General features: G+C 45.0%; 1 protein-coding gene across 2 annotated transcripts in view; it reads left to right on the top strand.

Moving 5' to 3' along the window:
- FRMPD4 (FERM and PDZ domain containing 4) overlaps positions 1 to 14,933 on the top strand; it is an 874,018-nt gene that overhangs the window by 844,331 nt on the left and 14,754 nt on the right. For both annotated transcript variants that reach the window (XM_045290765.1, XM_030885770.2), the window contains exons 10-13: positions 6,708 to 6,844; positions 9,906 to 10,032; positions 13,353 to 13,442; positions 14,551 to 14,733. In XM_045290765.1, the coding sequence (XP_045146700.1) occupies positions 6,708 to 6,844; positions 9,906 to 10,032; positions 13,353 to 13,442; positions 14,551 to 14,733 (537 nt within the window). The remainder of the gene's footprint in view (positions 1 to 6,707; positions 6,845 to 9,905; positions 10,033 to 13,352; positions 13,443 to 14,550; positions 14,734 to 14,933) is intronic.

Genomic DNA, 14,933 nt, shown 5'->3' with positions numbered 1-14,933 from the left:
CTTTTGCATTTATAATTAACATGTACATTTGCAGAGAATCACATTGCAACTCCTCCATTCTCCTGTTCCTCCTCAGACTATCACTCACTGTGTGTGTGTGTGTGTGTGTGTGTGTGTGTGTGTGTGTTCATAAGAAATTCTTGTCTGTAGCCATTATCATTGTGAGGATTGAAAATGATGATTTTTCTAATTCCATGATGTCTTCTTCACTTATTAGTTAGCAATCAACTCTCAGAATCCATTTCCCCTTCTCCTTTATTTACTTATGCATTCCTTTATTTGTGCTTAGATTATTCTGAAATATTGTGGTATTTATTGTGCTGGGATTATTCATTTCAAGGAGATGCGACTCTCAGAAGGTAAGACTTTGCAGACACTGTCCCTCTCGGATTATTCTGGAATGCAGCCTCAGCGATGGAGGCTTTTAGGAATGGGTATTTGGCAGAGTGTGATGTTTAGGAGGTATTCCTATATTTTTCTAAAATGGCTTCCTATGACTCTCAGTTACATCTCCCATGAAACAGTCAGAATCCACTTCCCTACTGCTTACACATCTAGTGTCAAAACTACAGAAAGAGAGAAAGAAAGCAAAAGTAGGCCAAGCCACAGAAGACAAGGCTTCTCCCTTTGGCTGGGCCTCCCTGTACAGGGCGCCCTCACTGGAGCCACAAGTAAGAAAGAAAAAAGCGAAGATGTGAGAAAAACCAAACCCTCAATCATGAACACCAAGTAGCTCGTACACGGATATCTGTTTTACTGGTCTCAGTGTTTTCTGGTATATTTGAAAGGTTTTGTAATCTTTAGGAAGTGTAATGGGGAAAGAAGATAGATGGAAGATGGAAGAAAAATGTTCACAAGAGGTGTGAGAGGTCAGGAAATGTAATATAAGTTCAAGTGTCAGTAAGTCTTGGAAAATGAACAGTTAGCCCAAGAAGGAAAACCAGAACCTCTAGAACATTCTAGAAGATGAGAGCTGCTTAACCTTTCCCTGCGTCAGCTGTAGAAGAGATTTACAGTTCAGTAGGATGACACATTTTCATAAAGATCACCCTGAGGCCACAGAAAAAAACAAATCCTCTTCAGCACACATTACTTGGCAAGTAAAAAACAAAACCAAAAATGTGTGGGGCTCTTTGGAAAGACTTCTACACAGAATAGTGAAGGTTTCAGGTGTTGTTGGATTCTTAAAATATTCGACTTTGGCCACCTGGTCCATTTGCTTGTCTGTAGTATTCACTGTTCTCCAATGGACCGGATATAAAAGGGGACATGAACCACCTGGCTGGAGGTTGATCTGTGGATGAGTATTCCCCACATTCTACCCAGAACCAACCAAGACTTATCAGTGCAACTCAGACCATCTGCTGAGCTGATTACCAAATTGTGCTGGGTGTCAGTTAGCGTGCAGCATTGCCCTGCCCTTCTCTATTATCGTATGCCCAGCTCTTTACCAGACCGAGGCTCTAAAACCACTCTTACTCTGCTCTGTTTGAGAGATCACAAGTCCATCAAAATTCTAGAAGAATGTAGCTGTGCTTGTATTGGGGCTGAGTGACCCTTAAAGTAGACACGGACTGCTGCTAAGCACATTTCTGTTTGACACGTGTTTGCATTATTCTAATGTAGTTTATAGCAATTGCTGTTACATCCAGAGCACTCATTTTATTTTTTTTACGGTAACATTGTGAACAGAGTGACGGCTTACAGAGCAGATCAGCTTTCCATTTAATCATTCATACACACTTTTCCCTGTAATTGACTGCAATTCCGACAATATAACCTCACTTATCTCACTCTCTCCTTGTTTGCTGTCTCCATTCCGCCCTCTTTCATGGCCCTTTTGAACTTTGCCCTTGGGTCAATGCTGCCCTTTTGATCGTAAATGGTGGGTTATTCTAAAATGTGTGTACTTCCCAAGTGTTGTGTTCCCTCATATAGACCTGTCTATTGTTTGCCTGAGCCCTGAGCTATGGGGATTAGTGCACGTTCAGACTTGGAGGGTTTTCAGAGGTCCATCAGTCTCTAAGTCATCAGGAAGTCTTGTCTTCCTTATGATTTTGTGTTTCGTTCCATGTTTTCCTCTCACTCAATCCAGGACTTTCTAATGTGATGCTTTTCAGAGCAGTTGGGAGTGGTAGGCAGCCCCCATCTAGTTATTCTGAAGATGTCTATATTTTTATACCCGAGGGACTGTTATCAGAATTGTCAAACCTGTCCCCAGGATCTCACCTAGGGACTAGCAGAACACTGGTGACCTTTCCAAGTCCCCACTCTGAGGATTGCATGGAAGATGGAACAGCCAGCTGAAGTAGTCAGGGAGGGAAGTGGAAAGCCATGGGTGGTGAGTGACAGAGGCCTAAATAAAGCTACCGTCCTCTTGTACATCTGCCACTGCAAATATGAATGAGAATTTCTGTGCCTCAGATCCTCTACTTCTAAATGTCTTGTATCACAGAATGCCCATGTAAAACAACGTCATAAGCAATAACCAATAATGTCAGTCTCCAAAACAGAAACTCCAAACTCACTGCCATCAAGTCAATGCTGACTCATAGTGACCTGCTATGGGTTTCCGAGACGGTAACTGTTTATAAGAGTAGAAAGCCTAGTCTATGAGGAGTTGTTAGCTGTTTTGAACTGTCAACCATGTGGATTGCAGCCCAATGTGTAACCACTACACCACTAGGGTTCTTTACTGGAGGTCGGGAGCAGTGCAAATGGTATCTGTATTTTTTTTCCCCAGTGGTGCAAATGGTATCCATATCTGTTGTTTTTAAGATGCTAAAAAGATGCAATTGAATTAAACCAGAGAACAAAAGAGTCCGTAGAAGCAATATATGAAGTTAAATACAAAAGTGTTGCTACTAGGGTGTCGCTTCATGCATACGTGTGTTTCTTCCAAGCACAGCATGTCTCTGTATTCAGTGGATGACTGGAAATACGTTCTCTCAGTAAAGGTCTTGTTGGGGTGGGTGTTCGGCCAGGTTGACTAGTGTAATAAACCCAGTGACGCCCGCAGAAGCAATACAGTGGCACATGTAAAAGAAAGAGCTTTGTATCAAGAAATCATATCAACAGAGCATCTCAGCTCAGTCCAACTCAAGTCCATCAGCCTGATACTAGACCATAAGCCCTGCTTCAGACCCACGCGGCCACATGCAATGATGCAGAATGCCGGCCAACGGTTGCAGAGGCCTGGGGCTCCAAGGTCAGGGCAAACATGGCAGCTCTCACGGTGGCCAGCCAGGAGCAAGCTGAAGGGGGGCAGAAGGTCCTCCTGATAAGAAGGTCCCTCCCCCAAGGGGACAGCATCAGGTTGTGACCTGATTGACAGCTCGGACTCACCCCTAGCCAAGAGTGTCTAGTTGGCACGGATGTAACGACCGCAGGCTCCCTTCAAATATCGGTCCAGCGAAAACAGTGGTTGCTGAGGGAATCTGCTGGACCAGTTTAGTGCCAGTCAGAGAAGTTGGCTCAGCAGGGGCTGGCGACTGTTTTGGGGGGATCCCGAAGGGGTCATCTTGATAGACTTCTCTAAGGGCCCAGGACAATCACGGGAACTTATTAGAGGGGAAACATTAAGGAGATTGAAAATGGCACCAGGGAGGAAAAGGCCAGGACTTGGTTGCCGTCATGAGGGAGCAAGAGCTGTTCTGCCTGGGAACTCCTGCCTCGCCCACCCCACAGCCTTGATCTCGCCTTTCTGACTCCCCGTTCTGCCCCAAAGCCAACCCCAAATCGAAAAGGAAGCCAATTTGACTCTCCCAAGATTGCCTAAACTGCTGTTTTAACAAACATCTAAATCAAAGCGGGTAGGATTGTTCGGTGAAGGGTCAGAGAGATAGAGACACTACCTTCATAAAAAGATAGACCCAGATGGAGAAAAAGCCGAGAGGCAATAGCTATATGTTTTGGTATTTTTGTTTACTAAAGGTTTCTCTGCTTTTGTAGCAATACTTTCAGACTTACCTTCATACATTCCATTACCGAGACAAAAATAAATGAAGCTACTGGGTGTTAATGAGGACAGTTAACCATTGAATAGGCCAACCATGAAGATGAAAACCAATTTCTGTGATCATAGGTATTAATCTCCAAGTTATAATGACTATAAAATATTTCACAGAATTTAACATATATATTAAGAGTAAATACTAGTAATCCAGGATCTCCTACCTCATAATTATAATAGGTTGTGTGGACATCAACCTTTCCACTATCTATTAAGAAATAAATAGTTATGTTAGTGAGTAGACAGGAGAATACTTAAAGAGGCTACACAATGTTTCCAAACACGTTCAGAGCATAGGTTTCCTTTGTCACATGGAACATGTTCGTTGTAAATGAGCTTTCTCTAAGTTTCAAGTGCATCCCACCGGAACAGCTATTCAGCAAAACAATGACCGCCATTAGCTTGTGTAACTGTATTTTAAGAAATGCACTTGTGAGCAATGAAAGCATTAATACCAAAAATGGATGCTTAATTCAGACTTTACACTAACTCTCCAGGATTAGTCTGAACTAAATACATAATGTAATTAGCTGACAAATCACCTTGTCAAAAATTTCATCCAGAAAGCAATCTGGTTAAATACAGGCTGGAACAGGGCTGGGGGAAAACTGTGTAGGCCACAACTCTCCGGAGAAGCGAAGGTGCTGCCTCCCCTTGAGGAGATGAAACAGTCTTCCAGGAGTCACAGTGACTTTGTGAGTGCTTTATTGTTACCAATTTTTCAGAAGAGGAAACCGAGGCCCAAGAGAAAGGAAGCGCTGTGTCTGAGGCCACTTGATTCAGATCTGGCTGAGCCTAGTCAAATCTGAAGCTGTTGCCTCTAAATTCTTTAAGCTCTAAAATGCTTGCTTTCAAATTCATTCAGCAATTACAGTCATAGAAGAAAGACTTAACCAAAAAATGATTTCTCCGGTGCCTGTTAGAAGCCTGGCACAGTGTTGAGTGCTCTCCTCACTCCCATACATCAAAGGAGTCTATAGAATGACCCTGTCCAGGCTGCCAACCTCTCAGGCCCCTTTCTGGGCAACACTGGACAATCTCTAGTAAACCCAGACTGACTAGACAAAGAGTTGTCTCTCACTCTGATGGCCACATCTCCAGCCTCAGGGCAGAGCTGCTACATAGAGTGTTAGGATTTTAAGGCGAAGCAGACGCGAAAGGCTATATTAGGAGGGAAGAGCAGGGCAGAAACAACGGTTTCAGTCATAGATGAAAATCCATATGTCCATAGCGTGTGCATAAGAGCATGCACTGCTCAGCACTGATACTCTGGGCACTGGGATGCAAAGGGTGGGTATTGTCTGCAGAAACCTGCCACGGCACTTGCCCCTGTTTGATGGGAAGAGTCATTCTGCCTCTCGTGGAAAGGAGTCAAACAAAGCCTGAGGTCACTTTCATTTGAAAGCTGGGGACAAGGTGAGGAATAAAGAAAAAACGAAAGAAGGCAGAAAGTGACTAACTGTCATCTTTTCTAGCTCAGTTAGTCTCCCATCCCTACCGTCAGCCAACACACCAGCAAAATGTGCTTCAACAATGTGGCCCTTCCGGTCCCCATGCAGCTCTCAGCTTTCCACCTCAGAGCAGATGAGAACACATCCCTCAAAGTCCCTCGGGTTCTTGTAGGCCTTCACAGGTGCCCTCGTGCACTCGGCCTAACCCCTCCCCACAGCACACCCTGGGTGGTGGTGGCTCCTTTTCACATGTGAACAACCCTGCCTAACCTCACCCCACAGGATACCCTCAGTGGTAGGTGGCTCCTTTTCACATGTGAACACACTAAGACCCTCCCACAAAGCTCCGCATTTTGACGAGCAGGGGCAGAGGCCATTGGAGGGAACTGAGGCTTTCAATAGCTATCATCCACCTAGGGACCTGCGACACTGTGCCCCAGCACTGCTTGTACATCTCTACCAAGCCCCGCTTCAGTGAGGAACGTAGTTCGAGCGACTCCTCTTTGTAGAGAAGAGAAAATGAGGCTGCCAGAGTGAAAGCAAGCGGGCAGAGAGTTAGGCTGGGGGAAGGCCAGGCCTCTGAAGTGGGTGGGAGCATTCAACTCCAGGGCTGCCACACCCCTGGTCTGTCTCCTGGAAGTGTCTCTGTATGGCAACTAGGAAGAGGAGAAGGAGGAAGAGCTGACAGCAACCAACTGTGTATCAATGGCTTACAACTTACCAGGCAGCATTCCAAAAAGGTTTGCGTGGTTAACTCCTTCAATCCTCGCCACAAACCCTGTGAACACGCAGCACTTGTATTATCCCTGTTTTACAGAAGAGGAAACTGAGGCACAGAACGATTAAGAGGCTTGTCCTTTGAAGCGGAGGAGCATGGAACCCCGGAGTGCAGCTCCAGCAGCCTGATGATGTATTAGCAATCATCTGTGTCTTGTGTTCAATTGCAGCACCTGTGTTTTGGAAATTGGGCCCCCGAATTCTTAACTATTTTGACGAAAAGCTAAATATTGAAATAACAGCTCGTGGCTGGATGTTTAGTATTTTGTGTGGTCCCTGTGTTTGGGCGGGCAATTAAATACTGACTCGGTTCCAAGCTGCCTCCTGGAAACGTTTCCACATTTAGCCTCCTTGTCTTTGAAGGGAAGGTTGAAATGCTGGGGAAGGGCCTGTCACCTGGTTCTCTAAGACAGCGTGCTAGTAGTCCATTCTTTGACTTGCTGCGCCCTCTGCTGGTCTCTTCACAGAGCTGCAACGATGTTGTTCAGGAGCGGTTTGGGCCAGAGCTGAAATACGACATCGCCCTGCGGCTGGCAGCGTTACAAATGTACATTGCCACCGTAACCACCAAACAGACGCAGAAAATCTCCCTCAAGTACATTGAGTAAGTGTCGACGCTCAGCGCCGCTTGCTGGGGTGTGTTGTGGAGCTTGTTTGGAGTGGGGTATTTGTAAACCAGAAGCGAAGGATCAAGCTACCATGTTCATGGTGGGAGGGCTTGCAGCCGTGTTTCCAATGAAATGTCCAGTTTTACATTCCAACAGGGATTTTGTTCGAAGCCAAGCGTTGGTCTCTGTGCCACTCCAACATCGGCCTCATTCTCACACGTCCCTGTGACGTGTCCTTACAGCTCCGTTTGACAGATGCGCAAACTGAGGCACAGGAGGCCTCTGTAAGGTGCCCGGAGTCTCGCAGCTATTAGCTAGAGGGGTTAGGATTCCATCCACGGGGCTACTGTTGGTGGGATGGGCTGACACGCCGGCAGGTGCTCGGAAAGTGGTCCGACGAGCCGGAAGGGACATTTGGGTGATCTCCATGCAGCCTCAAAAGTGGTGTGCTCAGGCCCTATCCGACAGGGAGGTCCTTGTAGGAAAGAGCCGCGACATTGCTGAGGAGGTTGCCACGCAAGCAAACTTGGTTTTGCCGATGATGTGTGATGTGAAAGAGGCAGTGCCCTGTTTAATAGCGTCGGCACCCCTCATTGGTCCAGGAAGATGCCCTCTTCCTAGAAAAAGCCATTTACTGGGCCGTAACTGTTTCCCACTTGGCTTTTCACTTCATCTGGCATTTGAACCAGCGGTGAGTGCAAACCTCCAAGCCAACTCTCTGATCCTTCCTACGCCGTGAACCCACCTTGACCCGGTTGAATGTGATACAGCTACAACCTTCTAAATTAAGGTGCCGAGCATAAGCTAATCCCACTGCACAGTACAAATATTGTGGTCCATATACAAGTATGCTTAACACACACACACAACTCTATAAGAAATAACTAACTTGACTGATAATCTTGCAGATCTGTGGTCATGTTCCCATGACTAAATCTATTTACCCAGCTAACATTGAATATTTTCGATACATTGACACTAGGACAGTAGAAAATGCCAATATGTATAAATCATCATCGTGATGGTCTAGTGGTAAACAAAACACATAGATAAGAGAAGTCGTGATTTAAAATAATGATACAAGTAGCATGATAAGGTAGCCCTTCCAGGATTGCCAAATGAAGGATACAGACGTTAAGAATGAGGCTTAGGGGGTCTTAAAGGATCTAGCTCAGAAGCAAAAAGGCCCACATGGAAGAAGCACACCAGTCTGTGTGACCACAAGGTGTCGAAGGGATCAGGTATCAGGCATCAAAGAACAAAAATCAAATCATTGTAAGTGAGGGGGAGTACAGATTGGGGGCCCAAGACGCTTCTGTAGGCAACTGGACATCCCCTTACAAAAGGGTCGTGGGGAGGAGATGAGCCAGTCAGGGGGCAGTGTAGCAACGATGAAACATACAACTTTCCTCTAGTTCCTAAATGCTTCCTCCCCACCCCCACTATCATGATCCCAAGTCTACTTTACAAATCTGGCTAGACCAGAAGATGTACACTGGTACAGATAGGAACTGGAAACCCAGGGAATCCAGGACAGATGATCCCTTCAGGACCAGTGCTGAGAGTAGTTGATACCAGGATGGTGGAGGGAGGGTGGGGTGGAAAGGGGGAACCGATTATAAGGTTCTACATATAAACACCTCCCTGGGGGATGGAAACAGAAAAGTGGGTGAAGGAAGACATCAGACAGTGTAAGATATAATAATAATTGATAAATTATCAAGAGTTCATGAGGGAGGGGGAATGGGGAGGGAGGGGAAACATGAGGAGCTGATACCAAGGGTTCAAGTAGAAAGCAAATGTTTTGAGAATGATGGTGGCAACAAATGTACAAATGTGCTTGACACAATGGATGGGTGTATGGATTGTGATAAGAGTTATTCTAGCCCCCAATAAAATGATTAAAAAATCCCACAAGAATGAGTGAGGACAAGGAAGAAGCAGTAGTGACCATGAAAAGCATCATCAGAACTGATGAAGAAGAACATGGGTGCCCACGTGAGGGGACAGAATGTCTGCCTGTACTTCTGTGGAGAAAAGCAAACTCACTGGCACTGAGTCGATGCCAACTCAGCGATGCTATAGGACAGGGGAGAACTGCCCCCGTGGACTTCTGAGACTGGAACTCTTCATGGGAGCAGAAAGCTCCATCTTTCTCCAGAGGAGCGGCTGGTGCTTTCAAACTGCAGACCTTGTGGCCTAATGGATAACTGCTACCCCCTCCCTCCCCCGGTCTCCTGTTCTTTGAAGAGGAACTAGAAATAGAGCAAGAACCAGACTCTTCTGGAAGGCACTGTTTGGGTACATGAGAAATCAGGATAGATTTTTGTAAGTGTTAAAAATGTGTGACCTTCTGAGCATAGAGGTCATTGGCAGGAAAATCACTTCTTGAAAAAAAATACATCCTATGTCTTGGTTTGTGTCTTATATGGCTTCACTTCTGAGTGACGTTTGCATCTTCAATCAGCACCAGCCTTGCTGGACGTTCTTGGAGGGCACTCCTGAGTCCAAATCAGAAGCCCACCATCCCCGAGAATTTTCTCCAACAAAAGATGTTAGACAGATATGCACTGGCTGGGAGGAAGGGGAAGAGTCACTGATGATGGTGGAGAAAGGACTTTGAGCCCTCCTAAAGAAGATAGGAAGAGTACGGAACAACACAGAGAAACTGAGAGAGATGAGAATGGGCAACGAGGGAGGGAGAGACCGGTGTCTGAAATACAAGCTCTGATAGGTGTCTAAACTACGAGAGACTTACCGGTAGGTTTGATGAAACAGTTGTCATCTCTTCCATTTCCATTGTTCCAAAATGCCTGGTTAGCATTCTCTCTGGAGAGCAAGGAATATGTTTCTTTTTATATGCCAACCTATGTAGTCATGATCAAATAGAATGTTTTCAGAGTGTAAATTAAAACTTGTTTCCCTAATTGGGGACTTGTCCACGTTTCCTGCCGTATCAAGGGCTCATTTGTTCCAACAAACATCAGAGTGCCATTTTTGTCTCAGATAACTAATCATCACAAGAACGCGAAATTAAAGTTGCACTCTTTCTTGCAGGAAAGAATGGGGATTAGAGACTTTTCTTCCTTCTGCTGTGCTGCAAAGCATGAAAGAGAAGAACATAAAGAAAGCTCTTTCACACCTTGTCAAAGCAAATCAAAACTTGGTACCACCGGGTAAAAAGGTATCACATTTGCATCTTAATAGAAAATAGATGTTAAAGAGAGAGATTTGCATGCATTTAAAAAATGTTTAAAATTAGCCTCTGGATAAAATACTTAGCACCATATTTCCAGAAGAAGTAGCGGGTTAGGGCTTTTTAAAAATTGCTAGCACGTTTCCAAGACTAATGAAAAAAGTAAGCATCCTTATGAAAACACAATTCTTCCTTGTAAGCTAGAGAGAGACTTGCTGTGCTTTGCCTATGTCTGTTTCTGTGCATGCAGGAGAACATTTGGGTAGCCTTTAAGACAGGGGTGGGGAACTTTTTTTCTGCCAAGGACCATTTTAATATTTATATCCTTCACTGGCCATCAAAAATTACCAGCTGAAAAATTAGCCCGCTATATTTGGTCAAACATTTAATGGGCTGGCTGGAAATGCTTCTCTTTGGTGCGGTCTGTGATTTAGCTGGTCTTGACTTCGTGGGCCTTATATGGCCCATGGGTCCGATGTTCCCTATCCCTGTTCTAAGACCTCATGATTAGAGGAGAGAATTGCACGATCATCTACATTTCCATCATGCTCACTTGCCACTCAGGTCAGCTTAACTGCACAGATGCCACCAAAGGCTCCATGGAGACAAGGTGGAATATTCCTTAAACCTCAATTTCTTTGCCTCAGCACTAATGACATGTAGAATGGATCATTCTTTTTTTCATGAGGGCTTTCCTGTTTCTTGTAGGGGGTTAGTGACACCCCAGGCCTATTGCCACTCCATACCAGTAGCACCCTCTCAGGTGTGAGGCCAAAAATAGCTACAGACATGGCCCAATGCCCCCTGAGAGCCAAACTGCCCCCTGGTGGAGAACCACTGAATCAAACCACACTTTTGAATGGAGTATCAAAATCATTTCATTCATCTTTATGAGTGCTAAAATCTCCTCTTTTTTATTAAGTACAAGAAACTCCAAGAACATTTTAAAATTCACCGTTGGTCAGAAGATGGAGGGAGGTATGGTTTATAGGTAATAAAAAGCAAAGCATTTGGGGAAAGCAGAAAGTGAAGAAGTTTTAAAACACAGGACTGGTAAAATCGAATGCCATCTCACAATCCAAGAAGAGTTTCGAATTGATACTGGCGAGGAGGCTCTTGGGACTGTAATACCTGTTGTGGTTTACTTGGGTAATTCTTTGGCCTTGGGATTAGAGTTGAGTCATTGTTACTGGCTTATTTGCATTTCATCCTCATCTTACCCCCATGGTCTTTCTTTTGTTAACATGTCATCAGGTTCAACACACTTCTGACTTCCCAGTTTCTTGGGGATGGTGCCTCAGATCACAGTGAGCAGTCATGGACCAAGTTGTCTAAATTTCATTTCGTATAGTTACCCAGAGACCCATTTCTTATTAATGATTTATGGTTTTGTGCAAGCCTGGGCTGCTGGTCTTGTGGTCATTTAGACAACTGCTTTAAAAGCAGTCTGTCTATCCTTCTACTACTATTCTTCAAAGAAGGTTGCATTCTCCAGCCAGGAGTAAATGGTTGGCTTTTCTGTCAATTGAAAAAGTTCTTTGTTTTGTTTTGCCACCATCACCACCCACCCACCCACACGCACAAGACATTCACTGCCACCGAGTTAATTCTGACTCATAGTGACCCAGTGCGTTTCTGAGATTGTAGCTCTTTAAGAGAGTAGAAAGCCTCATCTTTCTCCCTCCCTCAGAGCCGCACGTGGTTTGGAACTGCTGGCCTTTAGGTTAGCAACCCAACATATAACCACTGCTCCACCAGGGCTCCAGTGCCTGGTGGCAATGGGCTGTGAATTGAGCTCTTAACCTCAAGATTAGCTGTTCGAACCTACCAGTTGCTTTAGGAGAGAAAGAAGTGGCTGTCTGCTCCCTTAAAGATGTAAAGTCTCAGAAATCCACAGGGGCAATTCTCCTGTCCCACAAGGTCACTGAGTCAGAATCAACTCCATGGAAGTGAGTTTGGTTTGGGTTTTTGGGTTTGCGGTTTTTCAAAGACATGGAGGTCGTCATGAGTGGGAGCTGACTCCGCAGCAAATAACAACCACAAGGGATGGACACATGCGCTAAATAACAATGACGCAAAGGGAAGTCCATTAGGGTGCAGTTAGAAAATGAGGTGGCAATTCACCTGAGGTTGATGACAGCATTTCACAGTCATTGTCTCATCATGGTGACTTACAACTTATTGGACATGTTTGCCCCTAATAAACACTCCAGACACATTCACTACAAAACATCAGCTTTCGCCCCCCTTTTTTTTTAAAAATCAAGCACACTTTTTATGATGTGGGAGCCTACATTTTTAAGTTTTTATAAAGAGAACTGGTACCTGGATACAATATCATTTGTTAATATATGAATTGCAATAGTCTTCCAGGATTGAGTTCATAAAACAGGGACTTATATCGCAAATTTAAATATCTTCACAATGATCGGAGCTCAGAAAGCTAATTTTCCAATGAAAACTTGCAAACACTCAAAGAAACCTGGGAGGGGAAGGATAGGTGCCCATTGAAAGGCTTTACATTGATTACAGGTTACCACTGAGATGAAATCTCAGATACACTCTTCAGTATGTCTTTAAGTCAAATTTGTAGGTGAGTCCGAACAGCTGCAAATGGTCCTTCTGTATCCCTAAATAAGAAAGTCCTCAAGTCTTTTCCATGACTTCAAAGCTGCTCCTGCAGCAAATGAAGGCAATTATGATGAATAATTTGTTGGGAGTTCAGTTGTTTCAAAGTGAAGGAACATTTACACAATATTAAAGGGTTGGCACCAGCTGAGTTGAGTTATTGAGCTGATTTGTTGAGTTGCATTGAGTTGGCTGTCAGACTTTCAAAACCCTTAGGACTTACCAGACTCAAAACAGCTCCCACAGTGGAAGCACTACAGGTGAACCCCTCCCCCCACCCCTGCTATGGGAGTGGTAAAAAGCCAACCTTTGTCCCTAATTGCAATGGAAAAGCTCCAGTCACCCCCCTCAAAATCTCCCTATGAAGATACGTTTCCATGGACATGTGATCGTTTTGTTTCAGGCTGTTGCCTGCCCTGCCTTAGCTACCAGACTTAAGGAGTCAGTCCTCCATGGAGTTCCCTCCAAATAAATAATCATGTTCATCCTGCTGTCGTGTTGTCGTCGTTCCTCAGGAAACCATATACGTAGCAATGTACTTCCACTCTTAATGAAGCGTCCTTGTCACACCCCATCTCCTCTACAGGAGAACCATCCTTTTGCACTCTGGTTTTCAGCTGGACCCCAGCTCACGTCACGTTCAAAGGAGTTAATACCAGAGTTTTCTCATCTCTCCACAGCTCTCTGCACTGCAAGCCAAGGTCCATTACCTCAAGTTCCTGAGCGACCTACGATTGTACGGAGGCCGCGTGTTCAAGGCTACGTTAGTGGTAATTTCCCGGCCTTGCTTTTTCTCAGATGCCATGGGGGCTTGCAAACGGTTGCTGCATAGGCTGCCTTGAGTGAGCCACTGCTGATGACAAAGCATATCAGCTGTGAAGCTTTCCCAGCCTGCATTTCTCATCGACTTCCCCACAGCCCGAACATATCAGAGGAAAGGTTCGACTAGATAACGCCGCTGCTGAATGGCCTACAAAAAAAATGGTGATTCTCACCAAGAGAACCAAAGGAGTCTCACAATGCCCTTCTCTTAAATCGTTGAGTCCAGCATTGCTGTCACATTAAATAGATCATAAACTCAAACTCCTTCTGAAGAGCCTGCTATGATTATACATATCCTGTGCTCTGCTAAGACTGACTTTTAAAATTACTCCCAATTTAGCATCACCTTGATGCAGTCATATACCTGAGTTTTGGAAATGTAGGAAGTAATCAAATCAGGGCTCTGACCCAGTTCATTCTGCTTCGAGCCCCTGCTGAGGATTTGCATTGCCCAGAGATTCTTGAATCAGAATCGACATGTCGACAAGATTCCCAGGTAGGTCTCTCGTAGCCAGAAGAATCACCTGGGGAATCTTATTCAACTAAAATGTAGCAAAATGTGGACAGAAGATTCACCTGGGATCTAGAAGAATCACCTGAGGATGTTGTCAAACTGTGGATGGTGATGCCGTATCCCGGGGCTAGAAATGGAATTCCTCAGCAGGGAGGTGGAACCAGAAGAAACCAGCTGGAAAGCAAAAGTACACCAGAACAGGTGCCCTGATGTCCCAATGGTTAAGGGAGCGGCTACTGACTGAAAGCTTGGTAGTTTGACATCGATCCAGGAAGTCCAAGGGAGAAAAGGCCTGAGAAAAGGATTCCACCAAGTTTCTAGCCTAGGAAACCTGATGGGACAGTTCTACTCTGGCCTATAGGATCATCTGGGAGTAGAGTAGGAGTGGACCTGGCAGCATGCAATAACAACCACAGTACAATAGAACCCAGAACTGCTTTACCAAGAAACTGTAATCTTATACGAACAGGCTCTCGGGGTCAGCTCTGCATGGTGCCTCAGAGGTCAAGTCGGCTTATATTTTGCCACTGTCCCTTTCTCAGCAGGCAGAAAAGCGCTCAGAAGTGACTCTCCTGGTTGGGCCCAGGTATGGCATAAGCCATGTCATCAACACCAAAACCAATCTGGTGGCTCTTTTAGCTGACTTCAGCCACGTCAACAGGATCGAAATGTTTACCGAAGAGGAGAGCTTGGTGAGGGTGGAGCTCCATGTGCTAGATGTGAAGGTAGGTCTTTTGGGTGTCAACCATGACCTTGATTTCAATAGCTAATATCTGTTCTTGCTGCTGATGTTCACAAACACAACACAGCTAGGAGGTGGCACAGAAAAATGCACCCAACGCAGGCAAGCCCACACCCCTTCCCACTCAGTCATTGTCTATAGGCTAGAGTAGAACTGTTCCTGAGGGTTTCTAAGACTGTAAAC

Source organism: Echinops telfairi, unplaced genomic scaffold (assembly GCF_000313985.2).
Source record: "Echinops telfairi isolate 266 unplaced genomic scaffold, ASM31398v2 ScPeMD7_53;HRSCAF=182, whole genome shotgun sequence".
In the NCBI taxonomy this organism is placed as follows: domain Eukaryota; kingdom Metazoa; phylum Chordata; class Mammalia; order Afrosoricida; family Tenrecidae; genus Echinops; species Echinops telfairi.
The sequence above is the reverse complement of the archived record's forward strand: the minus strand, read 5'-3'. Positions and strand labels throughout refer to the sequence as shown.